General features: G+C 47.5%; 1 protein-coding gene across 1 annotated transcript in view; it reads right to left on the reverse strand.

Annotated features, from left to right (window-relative positions):
• Positions 1-1,030: 1,030 nt before the first annotated feature.
• Positions 1,031-14,665, reverse strand: part of LOC147122965 (protein transport protein Sec24D-like) — a 293,437-nt gene continuing 279,802 nt past the window's right edge. The window contains exon 23 of the mRNA XM_085962791.1: positions 1,031-4,603. Coding sequence (XP_085818917.1) covers positions 4,463-4,603 — 141 coding nt within the window. The 3' untranslated portion in view covers positions 1,031-4,462. The remainder of the gene's footprint in view (positions 4,604-14,665) is intronic.

Here is a 14,665-nt window from a genome sequence, read left to right on the forward strand (position 1 = left end):
TACCCATATGGTCTCATTAGAGGAACCCGCTAATATATCATCCCTCCTTACAGCAGTAATTGACTCCTTAATTAATATTGCAACACCCCCTCCCCTTTTACACCCCCCTCTGTCTCGCCTGAAGATTCTATACCCCGGAATATTGAGCTGCCAGTCCTGACCCTCCCTCAACCATGTCTCCGTGATAGCAACAATATCGTACTCCCATAGCTCACCCTGTGTCTGTAGACCCTGTTTGGGGGGTATCTCCTGCGCCGACGGCCTTCCATGCACTGGCCCCTTCTGGCCTATGCTGCCTCAGGTGGGTGAGCCGCAGCCTGTCGCTCCTGCTGATATTGTTGCTGGTGCTGCTGTTGTTGCTGGTGCTGCTGCTGTTGCTGGATCTGCTGCTGCCACCTCTGCTGTTGGAGATCCTCTAATGCCAAGAAGGGAAGGAACAAAAGGCCTCCCATGCTTCTGGCAGATGCCTCCGTTGAGGAAGCGCTGAGTGAGGGTGGTGAGAGGGGCTTCCCAGGAGCTCACACTGGAGAAGTGTGTGAGCCTCCAACCTTCCACAGCTGTGCCTAAGCCTTGAACAAGTTGCCCCAAGCCTGGAGCAACAAGGTCCTGCAGCCTACAAATGCTGTATGATTAAATCTCGTCTTCCCTGATTGACCTGCAGCTGAAAGTAAGCAAGCAGACATTGTTTATGCCAGGTTTCATCAGCGGTGTTCCCACCAGGCGTGGTTTACGTGGGGAAAGGCTGAAAATTGCAAGGGCCCCTTAAAATGGCATTAAAGATACCAATTATTGTTGATTAGGCTCCCGACGACCAGTCCCGCCTGCTGCGGTCGGGATTGATTCGGGTCGCTTTGAAATGCCAGGGCGAAAGTCGGACGGGGTGGGGAGTCGCGGCCCCCTATTTTTGCGTTTCCCCCCCGCCCCCCCCCACGCCTGAAACCCTGCCTGACGGCTCCAGGAAAATCGAGGCCATTATATAAATACAAGATATTTCTTTATTTGCTTTTATGACAAAATTAGGTGAACACTGTTTCAATGCAAGGCACTCATTTTTATTTGCAATTTTTCTATTAACATAATTAATAACAGGGTAAAAATTTGCATAATAAAAGACATGACAAAAAAGTCATGTTAAGATACAGTACAAGTACTTTATATTCTCACGCATACCTCATCTTACTCCTCACCGTAAAAATATCTGTAAGGGTTTCTTCAACAATTAACATTTGCAAGTAACTACAATGAAGAGCAACCACTATTTATTAAATAGATTTACAAAGCTAGAAATTGACTGTATTTTAAATGTATAATTTGCCTTGTGCATGTAAATGGGAATGCAACCCTACTGATTCTAGATGACTGCAGCACAATGCTACTTTGGCAAAAAGCTCACATCTCAATACCACAGGATTTCATAACTACGAGTGTTTTATGCATATTATAATTCAAAAACATCAGTCAAATATATTAAACGTATTAAAGGCTTCCCCTGTCATTTTATATGATATTTTAAATCATTGGGCGTTTAATGGTGGTCATGAAATGAATATGGGCTGGTCGCTAAGAATTCCAAGCTTGATATTTTGTTTGAGTGCCTAACCTTTTCACAAATTACATGAAAAATGATGACCAATTGCCCAAATCACTCCACATATTTCCTGCGTTGTGCACCATCATAGGACAAATTGTCTTTAACAGCACAAACCTGATTGAAACAATGACTTAAGGACAAATAAAACCATCGGTCAATTACTTTTATGATACATTCGCCTCCCTCTCCCTCCTCACCAACTGTACACTACAACACATTGCTTAACCTGGTGACACAGATTTTCAGTTGGGAGCATGGCAACCATTTTATGTTTGTTTTCTCTCCTCCACCACTCCCCAAAATAAATGTAATTATTACACCCCTTTTTATGTACCAAACCTGAAAAACAAATGAACAGTATCTTTAATTCAGCTACTTAACCTTTCATTGTGGTTTGGCTTTGTTTACATATATTTAACTCAGTTAGTGTTTGCTATGTAATTTGAAAAATGTACAGAACTAAGTGTGTGATATTCTTACAGCAGAAATTATAAGGCTCTCTGCTCAAAAAACCAAGCATGGATTGGAGATAGGGCTGTAACACAAGCTACAATTCTGTACTCTGCTCGCATCTGGCAGTGGAGCCTTGCATTTTCTGTCCTACTTTTCTACACATAACATTTGCAATAACTTATTTAAACCTGTATTTTCATGCACTATATTAGTTAGGGCTGAAATTTCCTGGGCATTCCACTGACCTCCTTCCGTAACTCCAGTGGTGCCAGATTTCTGCCTTTTCTGGGATTTTCCTGGGTGTGTACATCCTCCTCTTACAGGGCAAATTATAGTAAGGGGGCTGAGACAAAGGCTTGGAAATTGGATAAAGCAGCATCGTTTTTGGTGAGAAATGGGCGCTGAAGGGTCCAATATGGTGTGTGCCATTTGCTTTAATTCTGTACCAGGTATGTACTGCACACTATATTTGTTAAGGCGCCCTGAAGTCATCCAGGGTGCCAGTTTGAAATGGACATTAGGCCTATTGTCTATACAAATCAGGGGCCTAACACCTATTTCTAGCCCCTTTCCAATACTGGATTGTGACTGACCACAGCATGCACTCTAACCAATATGGCATGCAATCAGTTTTCTCAAACAAACAGCTTGGTGGGCAGGTGCCAAATTTTCTGGCTGCATGGGGCTAGAGAAACGCCTGTATTGGTAGAGGTGCCTGCCAGTCCCACATAGTGCCCTCCTGCTGGCCCCACATACCCCTCTGGGTCATGACGCACCGGCGAACATGATCCTAGCATAACTGCTAGGATCATGATCTGTGAATTATACACCATTTTTTCCTTCTTTAAACTGTATTTTAAACGTGCCCTTTTGAAACACTTCTTGCTAATGAATAGTTCTAAGCTGGCTGCTTTTTGCCACTGCACCCCAGCCCCCACCCAATAATTATACTTTTGAAAGTTGCAGCGATCACAGATTGTGAAAGTCATCTGTGCAGTTCTATCAGCCCTGCAAGATGATGATGCTGTCGTGACAAATGCTAATTTTATACTTTGATGAGGTTATTTTTAATGTCATTCCTTATCACTTAATACTGTGCTTAGGAAAGGTCAAACACTGTGCTACATGACAAGATAGTGTGGTCCCATACAAAAAAAGCACCAATGACAATCAGGAATGGAAACCCAATATACAAAACGTGTGTGACTGTGAACGACAACAGCATGCGCTGCTGTGAAATTAACTCAGCACATTGTCCATTATTGATGCTTAAGGAATGCAGTATAAGCACACTGGGAAGATTAAAAAATGCAGACAGCAGAGTAAGAGGATAATCAAAAATAGTTGGCCCTTTGCACAAAAATACAAGATTATTTTAATTGATTTATCCCAATATTATGAAAGAAAGAAATGATTTATAGTTTTGCACATTCCTCTAACTCTACTTTGAAATAGGTATTGCTAAAAAAAACAGAAAATAATTTTTGCAGATGATACACAATAAAGTGTGCATACTCTGACAGAGGACAAGGTTTTTCAGTACTCTACCTTATTACTGTCCAATTGCAGATACAACCTGTTTGATGTTAGGGATAAATGACTAGAAAAAAACATACATACTTAGTTACTTCTTATTAATCACTTTCTTGTAGGAATAGCTAGAGAGCCGATTCTAGGTATTGACTGGTCCAATTATTGTCAAAAATAACCAAATCAAAATTAAGACTTACTGCTAATGATTAGTTCTCAGTTAGTTTCTTTTTGTTCCCCCCCAACTCCACCACCTTGTGATTACACTATCAGAAGTTTCATAGATTGTGAAGAACATCTGCAACAAGTTTTGGCCACTCCTTCGGCAACTGGCATCATATTCGTAAATACTTTGGATGACACAACTTGACTGCAGTTTTGCCAAACTGATCCTCTTTCTCTTCCCACACATCCAGTTGATCAGAACCAACCACTCAGGACGAAACATTTAAAAATAAAGATTTACCTGATAGATTTATCCCCATGTGGCAAGCTTAGTGATTTGTTACTGCTGTTCTTTGACATTGCAGTGAAGGAGCAGCAGTTTAAATCAATCAGCTGTGGCATAACTGCATACACAGGAGAGAGTACTGATACTGTCAATTGTACACACACACATTAATACATACATACACATATATATATAGATATGTATTAATATCAACTATTTTATTGTCGATGACACTTTGATTAAAGCAATTGAGTTGTTATAAAATAGTAAATACTACATTCCTGGTAAGTTCAAAACAGATTTCCTCTTAAGAAAAGTCAACAAAAGTCATGAAGCAAATACAAAGATGTATAATTTAAACTTGTGTAGTTCACACTGTCCCTTTTCCCTGTAAAGTTGAATAATAAGGCATTCCTTGCAATGGGTTGAGGCAGGTTTTAGGTGAGGAGCTGGCGGATCTCTTTGTGTACATAACAGAGGAAATCCACATAAGAAGCTCCTCCATGCATGCCTTTATCTTCCACCAGGAACTGCCTGAAGATCCCCTCTGTTTTCTCTTTTTGCTTCAATATTATCAACTGCAGATGGAAAGAAAAGATAGTCAGACTTCAACTCCAGGCTGCAAAATTTGTTGCAAACACTCTTTTGTTTGATATAATTCATTGTGACCTCATTTCAATACTTCAATGTAACAGCATTTTCCTATTTTAAATGGCACTTTTTTTCTGAAAGTAAAGGATTCTATGTTACTTTAATTTACAAACTCAAGGAAGTTTCATTTAAAACATATAGCTCAGAATTGACAGGGAACTACAAAGAATTTTCATCAGACTTAGCATTTCGGCAAGGTTTTGAACTATGCAACATTCGAAGCAGATATGCTGCAATTAACACAAAGCATGCTAAGTATTTCTAATTCCCATTTAAGTTAATTCCAATTAAAAATACCAAAAACAAAGATTGTAAAGTAAATATTAACAGAACAATAGTGATTTTTCACTGATTTTTTTGTACATAAATATCAAAGGATATATGTGTTTGCAAATGTTATTTTCTTGCCATCTTTCCAAGTCTCCCTGGGACATACAGAAACAGCAATGAGGAGTGGTCAGCAATGTGATCATAGCCTCCATCAATGATGCTCAAACTGACATAGAAACATAGAAAAAGGAGCAGGAGTAGGCCATTTGGCCCTTCGAGCCTGCGCCGCCATTCAATATGATCATGGCTGATCCTCTATCTCAATACCATATTCCCGCTCTCTCCCCATACCCCTTGATGCCTTTTGCGTCTAGAAATCTATCTATCTCCTTCTTAAATATATTCAGTGACTTGGACTTCAGCCAGCTCTGGTAGAGAATTCCACAGGTTCACCACCCTCTGAGTGAAGAAATTTCTCCTCATCTCAGTCCTAAATGTCCTACCCGGTATCCTGAGACTGTGACTCCTCGTTCTAGACCCCCCAGCCAGGGGAAACATCCTCCCTGCATCCAGTCTATCTAGCCCTGTCAGAATTTTATACGTTTCAATGAGATCCCTTCTCATTCTTCTAAATTCTAGTGAATACAGACCTAGTCGACCCAATCTCTCCTCATACTACAGTCCTGCCATCCCAGGAATCAGTCTGGTGAACCTTCGCTGCACTCCCCCTATGGCAAGTATATCCTTTCTTAGGTAAGGAGACCAAAACTTCACACTCCAGGTGTGGTCTCAACAAGGCCCTGTATAACTGTAGCAAGACATCCTTGCTCCTGTACTCAAATCCTCTTGCAAAGAAGGCCAACATACCATTTGCCTTCCTAACTGCTTGCTGCACCTGCATATTGCTTTCAGTGACTGGTGTACAAGGACACCTAGGTCCCTTTGTACATCAACATTTCCCAATCTATCACCATTTAAATAATGGCCCAGAAATTCGGGTCGAGGGCTTCCCGCGGGTGTAAGCCCCCAACCTGCACTTACCTTGCGCGCCGGCAGTTGAGCTGTAGGGCCCCGTGGAATTCCGATCCGGGGCCTGGCCCAGCTGCCGGCGCGCTATGCTTGCGTGTCCCAGGGGCGCAGTTAGTGCGATGCGTCCCCTGGGATCACGTGAGCCATGGGCAGCCAATCGGAGGAGGGAAAAGCCCATTCATAAGATTGACAGGAAGACCTGTCAAAACTTATAAATACTACGGCCCCAAAATAGCAGTAAACCTTCAAATAATTTTTTTTTTAAATCACACTTTTTAAATAAACTATAAATTACATTAAATAACTATTTTAAACAATAACTAAAATTTTTGAAAAAAATAATTTTATATTCTAACGGGGCTAAAAATAAACTTACCTTGCTTTAAAGTATTTAAAAATAACAAACCTGTGGAAAAAATGTTTTAATTTTAATTAATTGACCACTTACCTTGTAAAAAGCAGGCCTTACGCCTGCTTTTTACATTTCTAAATCCTGCAAGCTTACGATCCCGGGAAAACCTGCAAAAAAAACCTAAGTTCAAAGCGCACGCGCAGCCTCTCCTGCGCACGCGTTCGACCTCTGAACCCCTTCCATTCGGCCTACGGGTGAGTACCCAGCGCGTACTCACCCGTGGAGACCCGAATTTCTGGGCCATTGTTTCTGTTTTTTCCTACCGAAGTGGATAACTTCACATTTACCCACGTTATACTGCATCTGCAATGTATTTGCCCACTCACTCAACTTGTCTAAATCGCCTTGAAGCCTCTTTGCATCCACCTCACAACTCACAATCCCACCTAGTTTCGTGTCGTCAGCAAACTTGGAAATATTACATTTGGTTCCCTCATCCAAATCATTGATATAGGTACCCCACTAGTCACCGTCTGCTACCCCGAAAAAGACCCATTTATTCATACTCTCTGTTTCCTGTCCTGGAATTTCAATCCATGCCAGTATATTACCCCCAATTCCATGTGCTTTAATTTTGCACACTAACCTCTTATGTGGGACTTTATCAAAGGCCTTCTGAAAATCCAAATCCACCAAATCCACTGGTTCTCCCTTATCTATTCTACCAGTTACATCCTCAAAAAACTCCTGTAGGTTTGTTAAGCATGATTTCCCTTTCATAAATCCATGTTGACTTTGTCTAACCCCGTTGATATTTTCCAAGTGTCCTGTTATCACATCCTTTATAATAGACTCTCGCATTTTCCCCACTCCTGATGTTAAGAATTGTAGAAAAAACCGAAAGTGACACTCCCACCAATATTCCCTCCTCTGTTATGGGAAGGTGCCAAGTGTTGCCTCAGCAGCTCTCCAACAGGGCACAGCTGAAATCAATAATCGAGCAGTGCTGGGGGGATTATAAGCAGAAAGAATATCCACTACAGAGCAGCTGTAAATATTCAATTACGTCATTTATGTTTTACTTTGAGTAAAAAAAAATCCTTTGTTTTATGGCACTCTTAAGTCATGACATTTCACTTCAATGATCATGTTCTAAATGATTCAGTAGAACATGCATTGTTGCTCTGCTCACTTAATATACTGTGATGCCATCTTCTAGCCTAGAAAATTGGGAGCAATATTCTGCAAGTTGTAAAATGTGTTTATAAACAGGCTGAATGTAACTGAAGTTTTCTCTCAGCATTTCCATGATGTCCATTACTCGCCAAACTTAGCAACAAGTGTGGAACTAATCAGAGCACAGCAGTGTTTATCACAATTCAACACTTTAGCAGGTGGGAAGTAGGCCTCTTGATCCCAAGAAGCACATTTGCGCCAGTGGGTTTCATGTTTTCGATGTACAGAGGGGGCCTGCCCGCACTTTCTGGGATCCCATATTTACGTACTGCTTGTGTGCTCCCAACGTATACCCATCAATTCATCCAATGAAAAGCGACGAGTTAAGATAGTAACTATAGGTTTTTATTGGCTAAATGACAGAGCCCACCCTCGTGGGTGATCGGGTCCAACAAGGAGGAATACCAGCCAGTCGACCACCTTTATACCTGGGCAAGCAGGCGGAGCCATGGGCGGAGTCAGCTGTGGTCAGCCCAGGTATAACAGCGTGACAAGAGGTGACCTTGTGTAGTGATACAACAGTGTAAACAGTGATAACCATAGTGTAACGATATAAACAGTGATAACCATAGTGTAACGATAAAAGTGGTTTACCACATTCACCCCTTGTTTAGATTTGAGTCCGGCGGGGTGAAGTGTACTACCAGTTCGGGTATGTCAGTCTGTCCGGAGGCCTCGTAAGTCTTTCTGATCGGCGCAGCAGCGGTGGCGGTGATGCAGTATCCGATGTTAATGCTGGTGTCTGCGTGGTCGGCGAAGGCTCGTGGGGTTCCGGAATGCCGTCTACCTGGGCTGGATTTGGGGGGGTGGTGGGGGGTAACGGTGGTGTCTCAGGGGTGCCCGAGGGTGCAAGGTCTCGTAAGGAGACTGTGTCCTCCCGCCCGTCTGGGTATGCCACATAGGCGTACTGGGGGTTGGCATGCAGGAGGTCCACCCTCTCGACCAGGGGGTCCGTTTTATGGGCCCTCACGTGCTTTCGCAGCAAGACGGGCCCCGGAGAAGTCAGCCATGTTGGTAGCGAGGTTCCTGTAGTCGACTTCCTGGGGAAAACAAACATTCGTTCATGGGGGGTGGCGTTAATGGCCGTGCAAAGCAGTGACCGGATGGAATGCAGCGCTGCCGGGAGGACTTCCTGCCAGCGCGAGGTTGGCAGGCCCTTAGACTTTAAGGCTAAGAGAACGGCCTTCCAGACAGTCGCGTTCTCTCTTTCCACCTGGCCGTTCCCTCGGGGGTTGTAGCTGGTGGTCCTGCTTGCAGCAATGCCTCTCGCTAGTAGGAACTGGCGAAGTTCCTCGCTCATGAAGGATGAGCCCCGGTCGCTATGTATATAGTTCGGGAACCCGAACAAGGCGAAGAGGTCGTTCAGGCATTTGATGACCGTGGTACTGGTCATGTCTGGGCAGGGGAAGGCAAAGGGGAAATGGGAGTACTCATCAATGATGTTGAGGAAGTACACATTACGGTCAGAGGACGGGAGGGGCCCCTTAAAATCGATGCTCAAGCGCTCGAAGGGGCGGGTGGCCTTGATCAGGCTTGCTCTGTCCGGCCTAAAGAAATGCGGTTTGCATTCGGCACAGGTTTGGCAGTTCCTGGTCATGGTCCTGACCTCCTCGATGGAGTACGGCAGGTTGCGGGCCTTAATGAAGTGGTAAAGTCTGGTGACCCCGGGGTGGCAGAGGTCGTTGTGGAGGGTCTGCAGTCTATCAATTTGCGCGTTGGCGCATGTACTTCGTGATAGAGCATCTGAGGGTTCGTTCAGTTTACCAGGCCGGTACAAGATATCATAATCATAGGTGGAGAGCTCGATTCTCCACCTCAAGATCTTGTCGTTCTTGATTTTGCCCCTCAGCTTGTTATTAAACATAAAAGCGACCGAACGCTGGTCGGTGAGGAGGGTAAATCGTTTGCCTGCCAGGTAATGCCTCCAGCGTCGTACTGCCTCCACGATCGCCTGGGCCTCCTTCTCGACCGAAGAGTGTCGGATCTCAGGGCCCTGGAGGGTCCTTGAGAAGAAGGCCACAGGTCTCCCTGCCTGGTTAAGGGTTGCAGCTAGGGCGAAGTCGGATGCATCGCTCTCCACTTGGAAAGGGATAGACTCATCTACCGCGTGCATTGTGGCCTTAGCAATGTCTCCCTTTATGAGGGAGAAGGCTGCGCACGCTTTTGCCGTCAGGGGGAAGGAGGTGGACTTCATGAGGGGTCTGGCTTTGTCCGCATAATTCGGCACCCATTGGGCATAGTAAGCGAAGAGCCCCAGGGTTCTCTTCAGTGCCTTTGGACAGTGGGGGAGGGGAAGCTCCATGAGGGGGCGCATTCTTTCGGGGTCGGGGCCGATGACTCCGTTCTCTACTACGCAGCCGAGGATGGCAAGACGCGAGGTGTTAAACACACATTTCTCCTTATTGTAAGTGAGGTTCAGCCGTTCGGCCATACGGAGGAATTTCTCCAGATTAACATCGTGGTCCTGCCGGTCGCGGCCGCAGATGGTGACGTTATCTAGATAAGGGAACGTGGCCTGCAGCCCGTTCTGGTCAACCATCCGGTCCATCTCCCTTTGGAAGACCGAAACCCCGTTGGTGACGCCGAAGGGAACCCTAAGGAAGTGGTAGAGGCGGCCATTCGCCTCGAAGGCGGTATACTGGCGGTCCTCAGGGCGGATAGGGAGTTGGTGATAGGCCGACTTAAGGTCGATGGTGGAGAATACCCGGTACTGTGCAATCTGATTGACCATATCAGATATGCGGGGAAGGGGGTATGCGTCCAGCTGGGTGTACCGGTTTATGGTTTGGCTGTAGTCGATGACCAGGCGGTTTTTATTGCCGGTCTTAACGACTACGACCTGGGCACGCCAGGGGCTGTTACTCCTCTCGATGATGCCCTCCTTCAGGAGACGCTGCACCTCAGAGCTAATAAAAGCTCTGTCCCCGGCGCTGTACCGCCTGCTCTTGGTGGCGACGGGTTTACAGTCGCGGATGAGGTTAGCGAACAGGGAGGGGGGTGGGACCTTGAGGGTGGATAGGCCGCAGGTGGTACGCGGTGGGCGGTTTAAAGGCTGTTGGTTGTCGACTGTGAGTGGGGGGAGGGGTCCACCGTATGCCAAAGTGACACTTTGAAGGTGGGATTGGAAGTCCAGCCCTAGTAGGACGGCAGCGCAGAGCTGGGGCAGGACGAGGAGTTTAAAATTTTTATACTCCGTGCCCCTAACCGACAGGGTCACAACACAGTAGCCGCTGATGTCTGTAGAATGGGACCTCGACGCCATCGAGATCCGGTTGCGCGTTGGCCGGACAGTGAGGGAGTAGTGGCTCACCGTGTCTGGATGGATGAAACTCTCCGTGCTTCCGCTGTCGAACAGGCAGGTCGTGGCGTGGCCGTTTACTTTGATGTCCATCATGGACTTGGACAGGTGATGCGGGCGAGCTTGGTCCAGTGTGACGGAGGCTAGTGTATGGCTGAGCGAGCTGCTGTAGTCTGCGGGTGAGGCGGTGGTCGGGTCTGGAGACAAGGTGGCGGACAAGTGTGGTGGACAAAATGGCGGCGCCCATGACGTTGAATAAAATGGCGGAGAAGATGGCCGCCCCCACAACTCACATGAGGCCCTGCTGGCGTCGGTGGCCTTGATCAAAGATGGCCGCCCCCACGACTCACACGAGGGGATACTGGCATCTGTGGCCTTGATGAAAGATGGCCGCCCCCACAACTCGCATGAGGCACTGCTGGCGTCTGTGGCTCTCCCCCTGCAGGCCTTCGCGAAGTGGCCTTTCTTGTGGCAATCGGAGCAGGTCGCGTTTCTTGCAGGGCAGCGCGTCCTCGGGTGTTTCGCCTGGCCACAGAAGAAGCAGCCGGCGGCCCGATCGCGGGGCTCCGATGTCGCAGCCGGTACCGGGGGTGGCGGTCCCGATCGGTTCTGGGACGCCGACGCTGAGGTAGGTCCCAGAGGCGGCGGTGCGAGGGGTATTGCGGCCGGGGTCGGGCCCGAGTCCCAGGGTCGCGCAGCACAGTACCTGGAATACGCCTCGAGGTCCCGATGGGCCACTTCCAGAGAGCGAGCGAGGGCTGCAGTTGTATTCAGGTCGAGGTCCTTTGATTCGAGCAGTCTTTGCCGTGAGTAGTCGGACCGAAGGCCTTTCACGAAGGCATCGCGGATATTCCCTTCAGTATTTTCTGCCGCCGTTACAGCTTTAAAGTCACAGTCCCTGCCGAGTGTTTGTAGCGCCCGTAAAAATTCATCTACAGACTCTCCTGGCTGTTGCGAGCGGGATCTTAGGAGATGTCTGGCATACATAGAATTTACCGGGCTCCGGTACTGCTCTTTCAGCAGATTGAGGGCGTCCTCGTATGTAGTAAGGTCCTGGATGAATGCAAATACTTTAGGGCTCACTTGGGCGGTCAGAACTCTTAGTTTGGATCCCGGAGGCACGCCGGATTCTCCCAGGTAGGATTCGAAACAGCTCAGCCAGTGTTTGAAGTCGAGGGCTGAGTTCGCTGCCTGTGGGTTTAGATCCAAGTACGGCGGTCGGAGGGCTCGCAGCCAGGCCGGCTGCTGTGGCTGTTGTAGCTGGCCGTTTGGCTGGTCGTTTGGCTGCTCCGGTCCACTCATTTCAAAATTTAGCCAATAAAATTGATATACCTATCAATTCATCCAATGAAAAGCGACGAGTTAAGATAGTAACTATAGGTTTTTATTGGCTAAATGACAGAGCCCACCCTCGTGGGTGATCGGGTCCAACAAGGAGGAATACCAGCCAGTCGACCACCTTTATACCTGGGCAAGCAGGCGGAGCCATGGGCGGAGTCAGCTGTGGTCAGCCCAGGTATAACAGCGTGACAAGAGGTGACCTTGTGTAGTGATACAACAGTGTAAACAGTGATAACAACCATAGTGTAACGATATAAACAGTGATAACCATAGTGTAACGATAGTGAACGATAAAAGTGGTTTACCACAGTCATGCGCTAGGAATGTGACAATTATCCCTCAGGTTCTACAGTTGGATAAGCCACTTTCCACCAATGGTCCAGATGGCAAAAGAAGAGCACAGAGCGTACCACCAAAGGCACATACTCACAGGGTGAGAAGAAATATAAAACTGAATAAGAGGGGACGAAGAAATATTTGGGCCCCAATATTAATGGGGAGACAGGGAGGGTGTGGGGGAGCACGGTAGTGCAGGGAAAACCTGGCAAGGTCGGGGAAGTGGAGGAATGACAGCGCCATTAAATAACCTGCTGCAGACTCCCACTCAGCAGCCGGCCAGTTTGACTGCCTGGCTGGCTGGGGGAGTGGGGCGGCGGGGGTGGGAGCATAAACATGTGGCAGGAGGTCACAGCCGGGGGCCCATGGGGACGGTCCCTGGCAGTTAGTGGGGGGAAAAGCTCAAGGCCACAATCAGGGGGGGTGGGAGAGGCTGAGAGATAGTGGCCGCAATCGGCGGCAGGGGAGATCTGGTTACAATCGGGGGTAGTCCACTGCAAGGGAGGCGCAAGTCTTACTTGTGAAGACCAGAGGAGCACTCCTGCCTCTCCTGGCCCACAAGAAAGTCTGAAAAATAAATGTAATACCTTCTGGCCCAGGATTCAGCTCCTGGCAGACTTTGCCTGATGGGGAAGCTGAGGCTGCCTCCCACCCCCACTCAGGTCTCAGGTCATCAGGACCCGATCTGCATAATTAAAACAGGACCCCCAATTTCCTGCGGGTGTCATGCTTGCCTGCTCAAAAGAGTAGGGTAATTTGGGGACACAGTGGGAAGAGAGGGGGATCGGTGGGGGTAAGTGGCCCCCGTTATTTTAACTGCCCCCACCCAGTTTCCGCCAGTTGGGGGCAGTTAAAATCGGGTCCATAGAGTAGGCATGTATTTCACTCATGGAAGATAGGCAATAAGTGTGGAAAACTGCCCAGGTATGTCCTGTCCACAAAAAGCAGGACAAATCCAATCCGGCCAATTACCACCCCATCAGTCTACTCACAATCATCATCAAAGTGATGGAAGGTGTCATCGACAGTGCTATCAAGCAACACTTACTCACCAATAACCTGCTCACTGATGTCCAGTATGGGTTCCGCCAGGACCACTCAGCTCTAGACCTCATTACAGCCTTGGTCCAAACATGGACAAAGGAGCTGAATTCAAGAGGTGAGGTGAGAGTGACTGCCCTCGACATCAAGGCAGCATTTGACCGAGTGTGGCATCAAGGAGCCCTAGTAAAACTGAAGTCAATGGGAATCAGGGGGAAAACTCTCCACTGACTGGAGTCATACCTAGCACAAAGGAAGATGGTTGAAGGTCAATCATCACAGCCCCAGGACATAGCTGCAGGAGTTCCTCAGGGCAGTGTCCTAGTCCCAACCATCTTCAGCTGCTTCATCAATGGCATAAGGTCAGAAATGGGAATGTTCGCTGATGACTGCACAGTGTTCAGTGCCATTCACAACTCCTCAGATAATGAAGCAGTCCATGCCAACATGCAATAAGACCTGGGGGACGTTCAGGCTTGGGCTGATAAGTGGCAGGTAACATTTGCACCACACAAGTGCCAGGCAATGACTATCTACAACAAGCGAGAGTCTAACCACTGCCCCATGACATTCAATGGCATTACCATCACTGAATCCCCCACCATCAACATCCTGGGGGTCACCATTTACCAGAAACTTAACTGGACCAGCCACATAAATACTGTGCCAACAAGAGCAGGTCAGAGGCTCGGTATTCTGCGGAGAGTGTCTCACCTCCTGACTCCCCAAAGCCATTCCACCATCTACAAGGCACAAGTAAGGAGTGTGATGGAATATTCTCCTCTTGCCTGGATGAGTGCAGCTCCAACAACACTCAAGAAGCTCGACACCATCCAGGACAAATACAGGCTGCTTGATTGGCACTCCATCCACCACCTTAAACATTCACTCCCTCCACCACCAGCGTACCGTGGCTGCAGTGAGTACCATCTACAAGATGCACTGCAGCAACTCGCCAAGGCTTCTTCGGCAGCACCTCCCAAACCTGCGACCTCTTCCACCTAGAAGGACAAGGGCAGAAGGTGCATGGGAACACCACCACCTCCAAGTTCCCCTCCAAGTCACACCATCCTGACTTAGGAGCAT

This window comes from Somniosus microcephalus, chromosome 2, assembly GCF_052327205.1.
Source record: "Somniosus microcephalus isolate GS21.2 chromosome 2, FLI_Smic_1.0, whole genome shotgun sequence".
In the NCBI taxonomy this organism is placed as follows: Eukaryota; Metazoa; Chordata; class Chondrichthyes; order Squaliformes; family Somniosidae; genus Somniosus; species Somniosus microcephalus.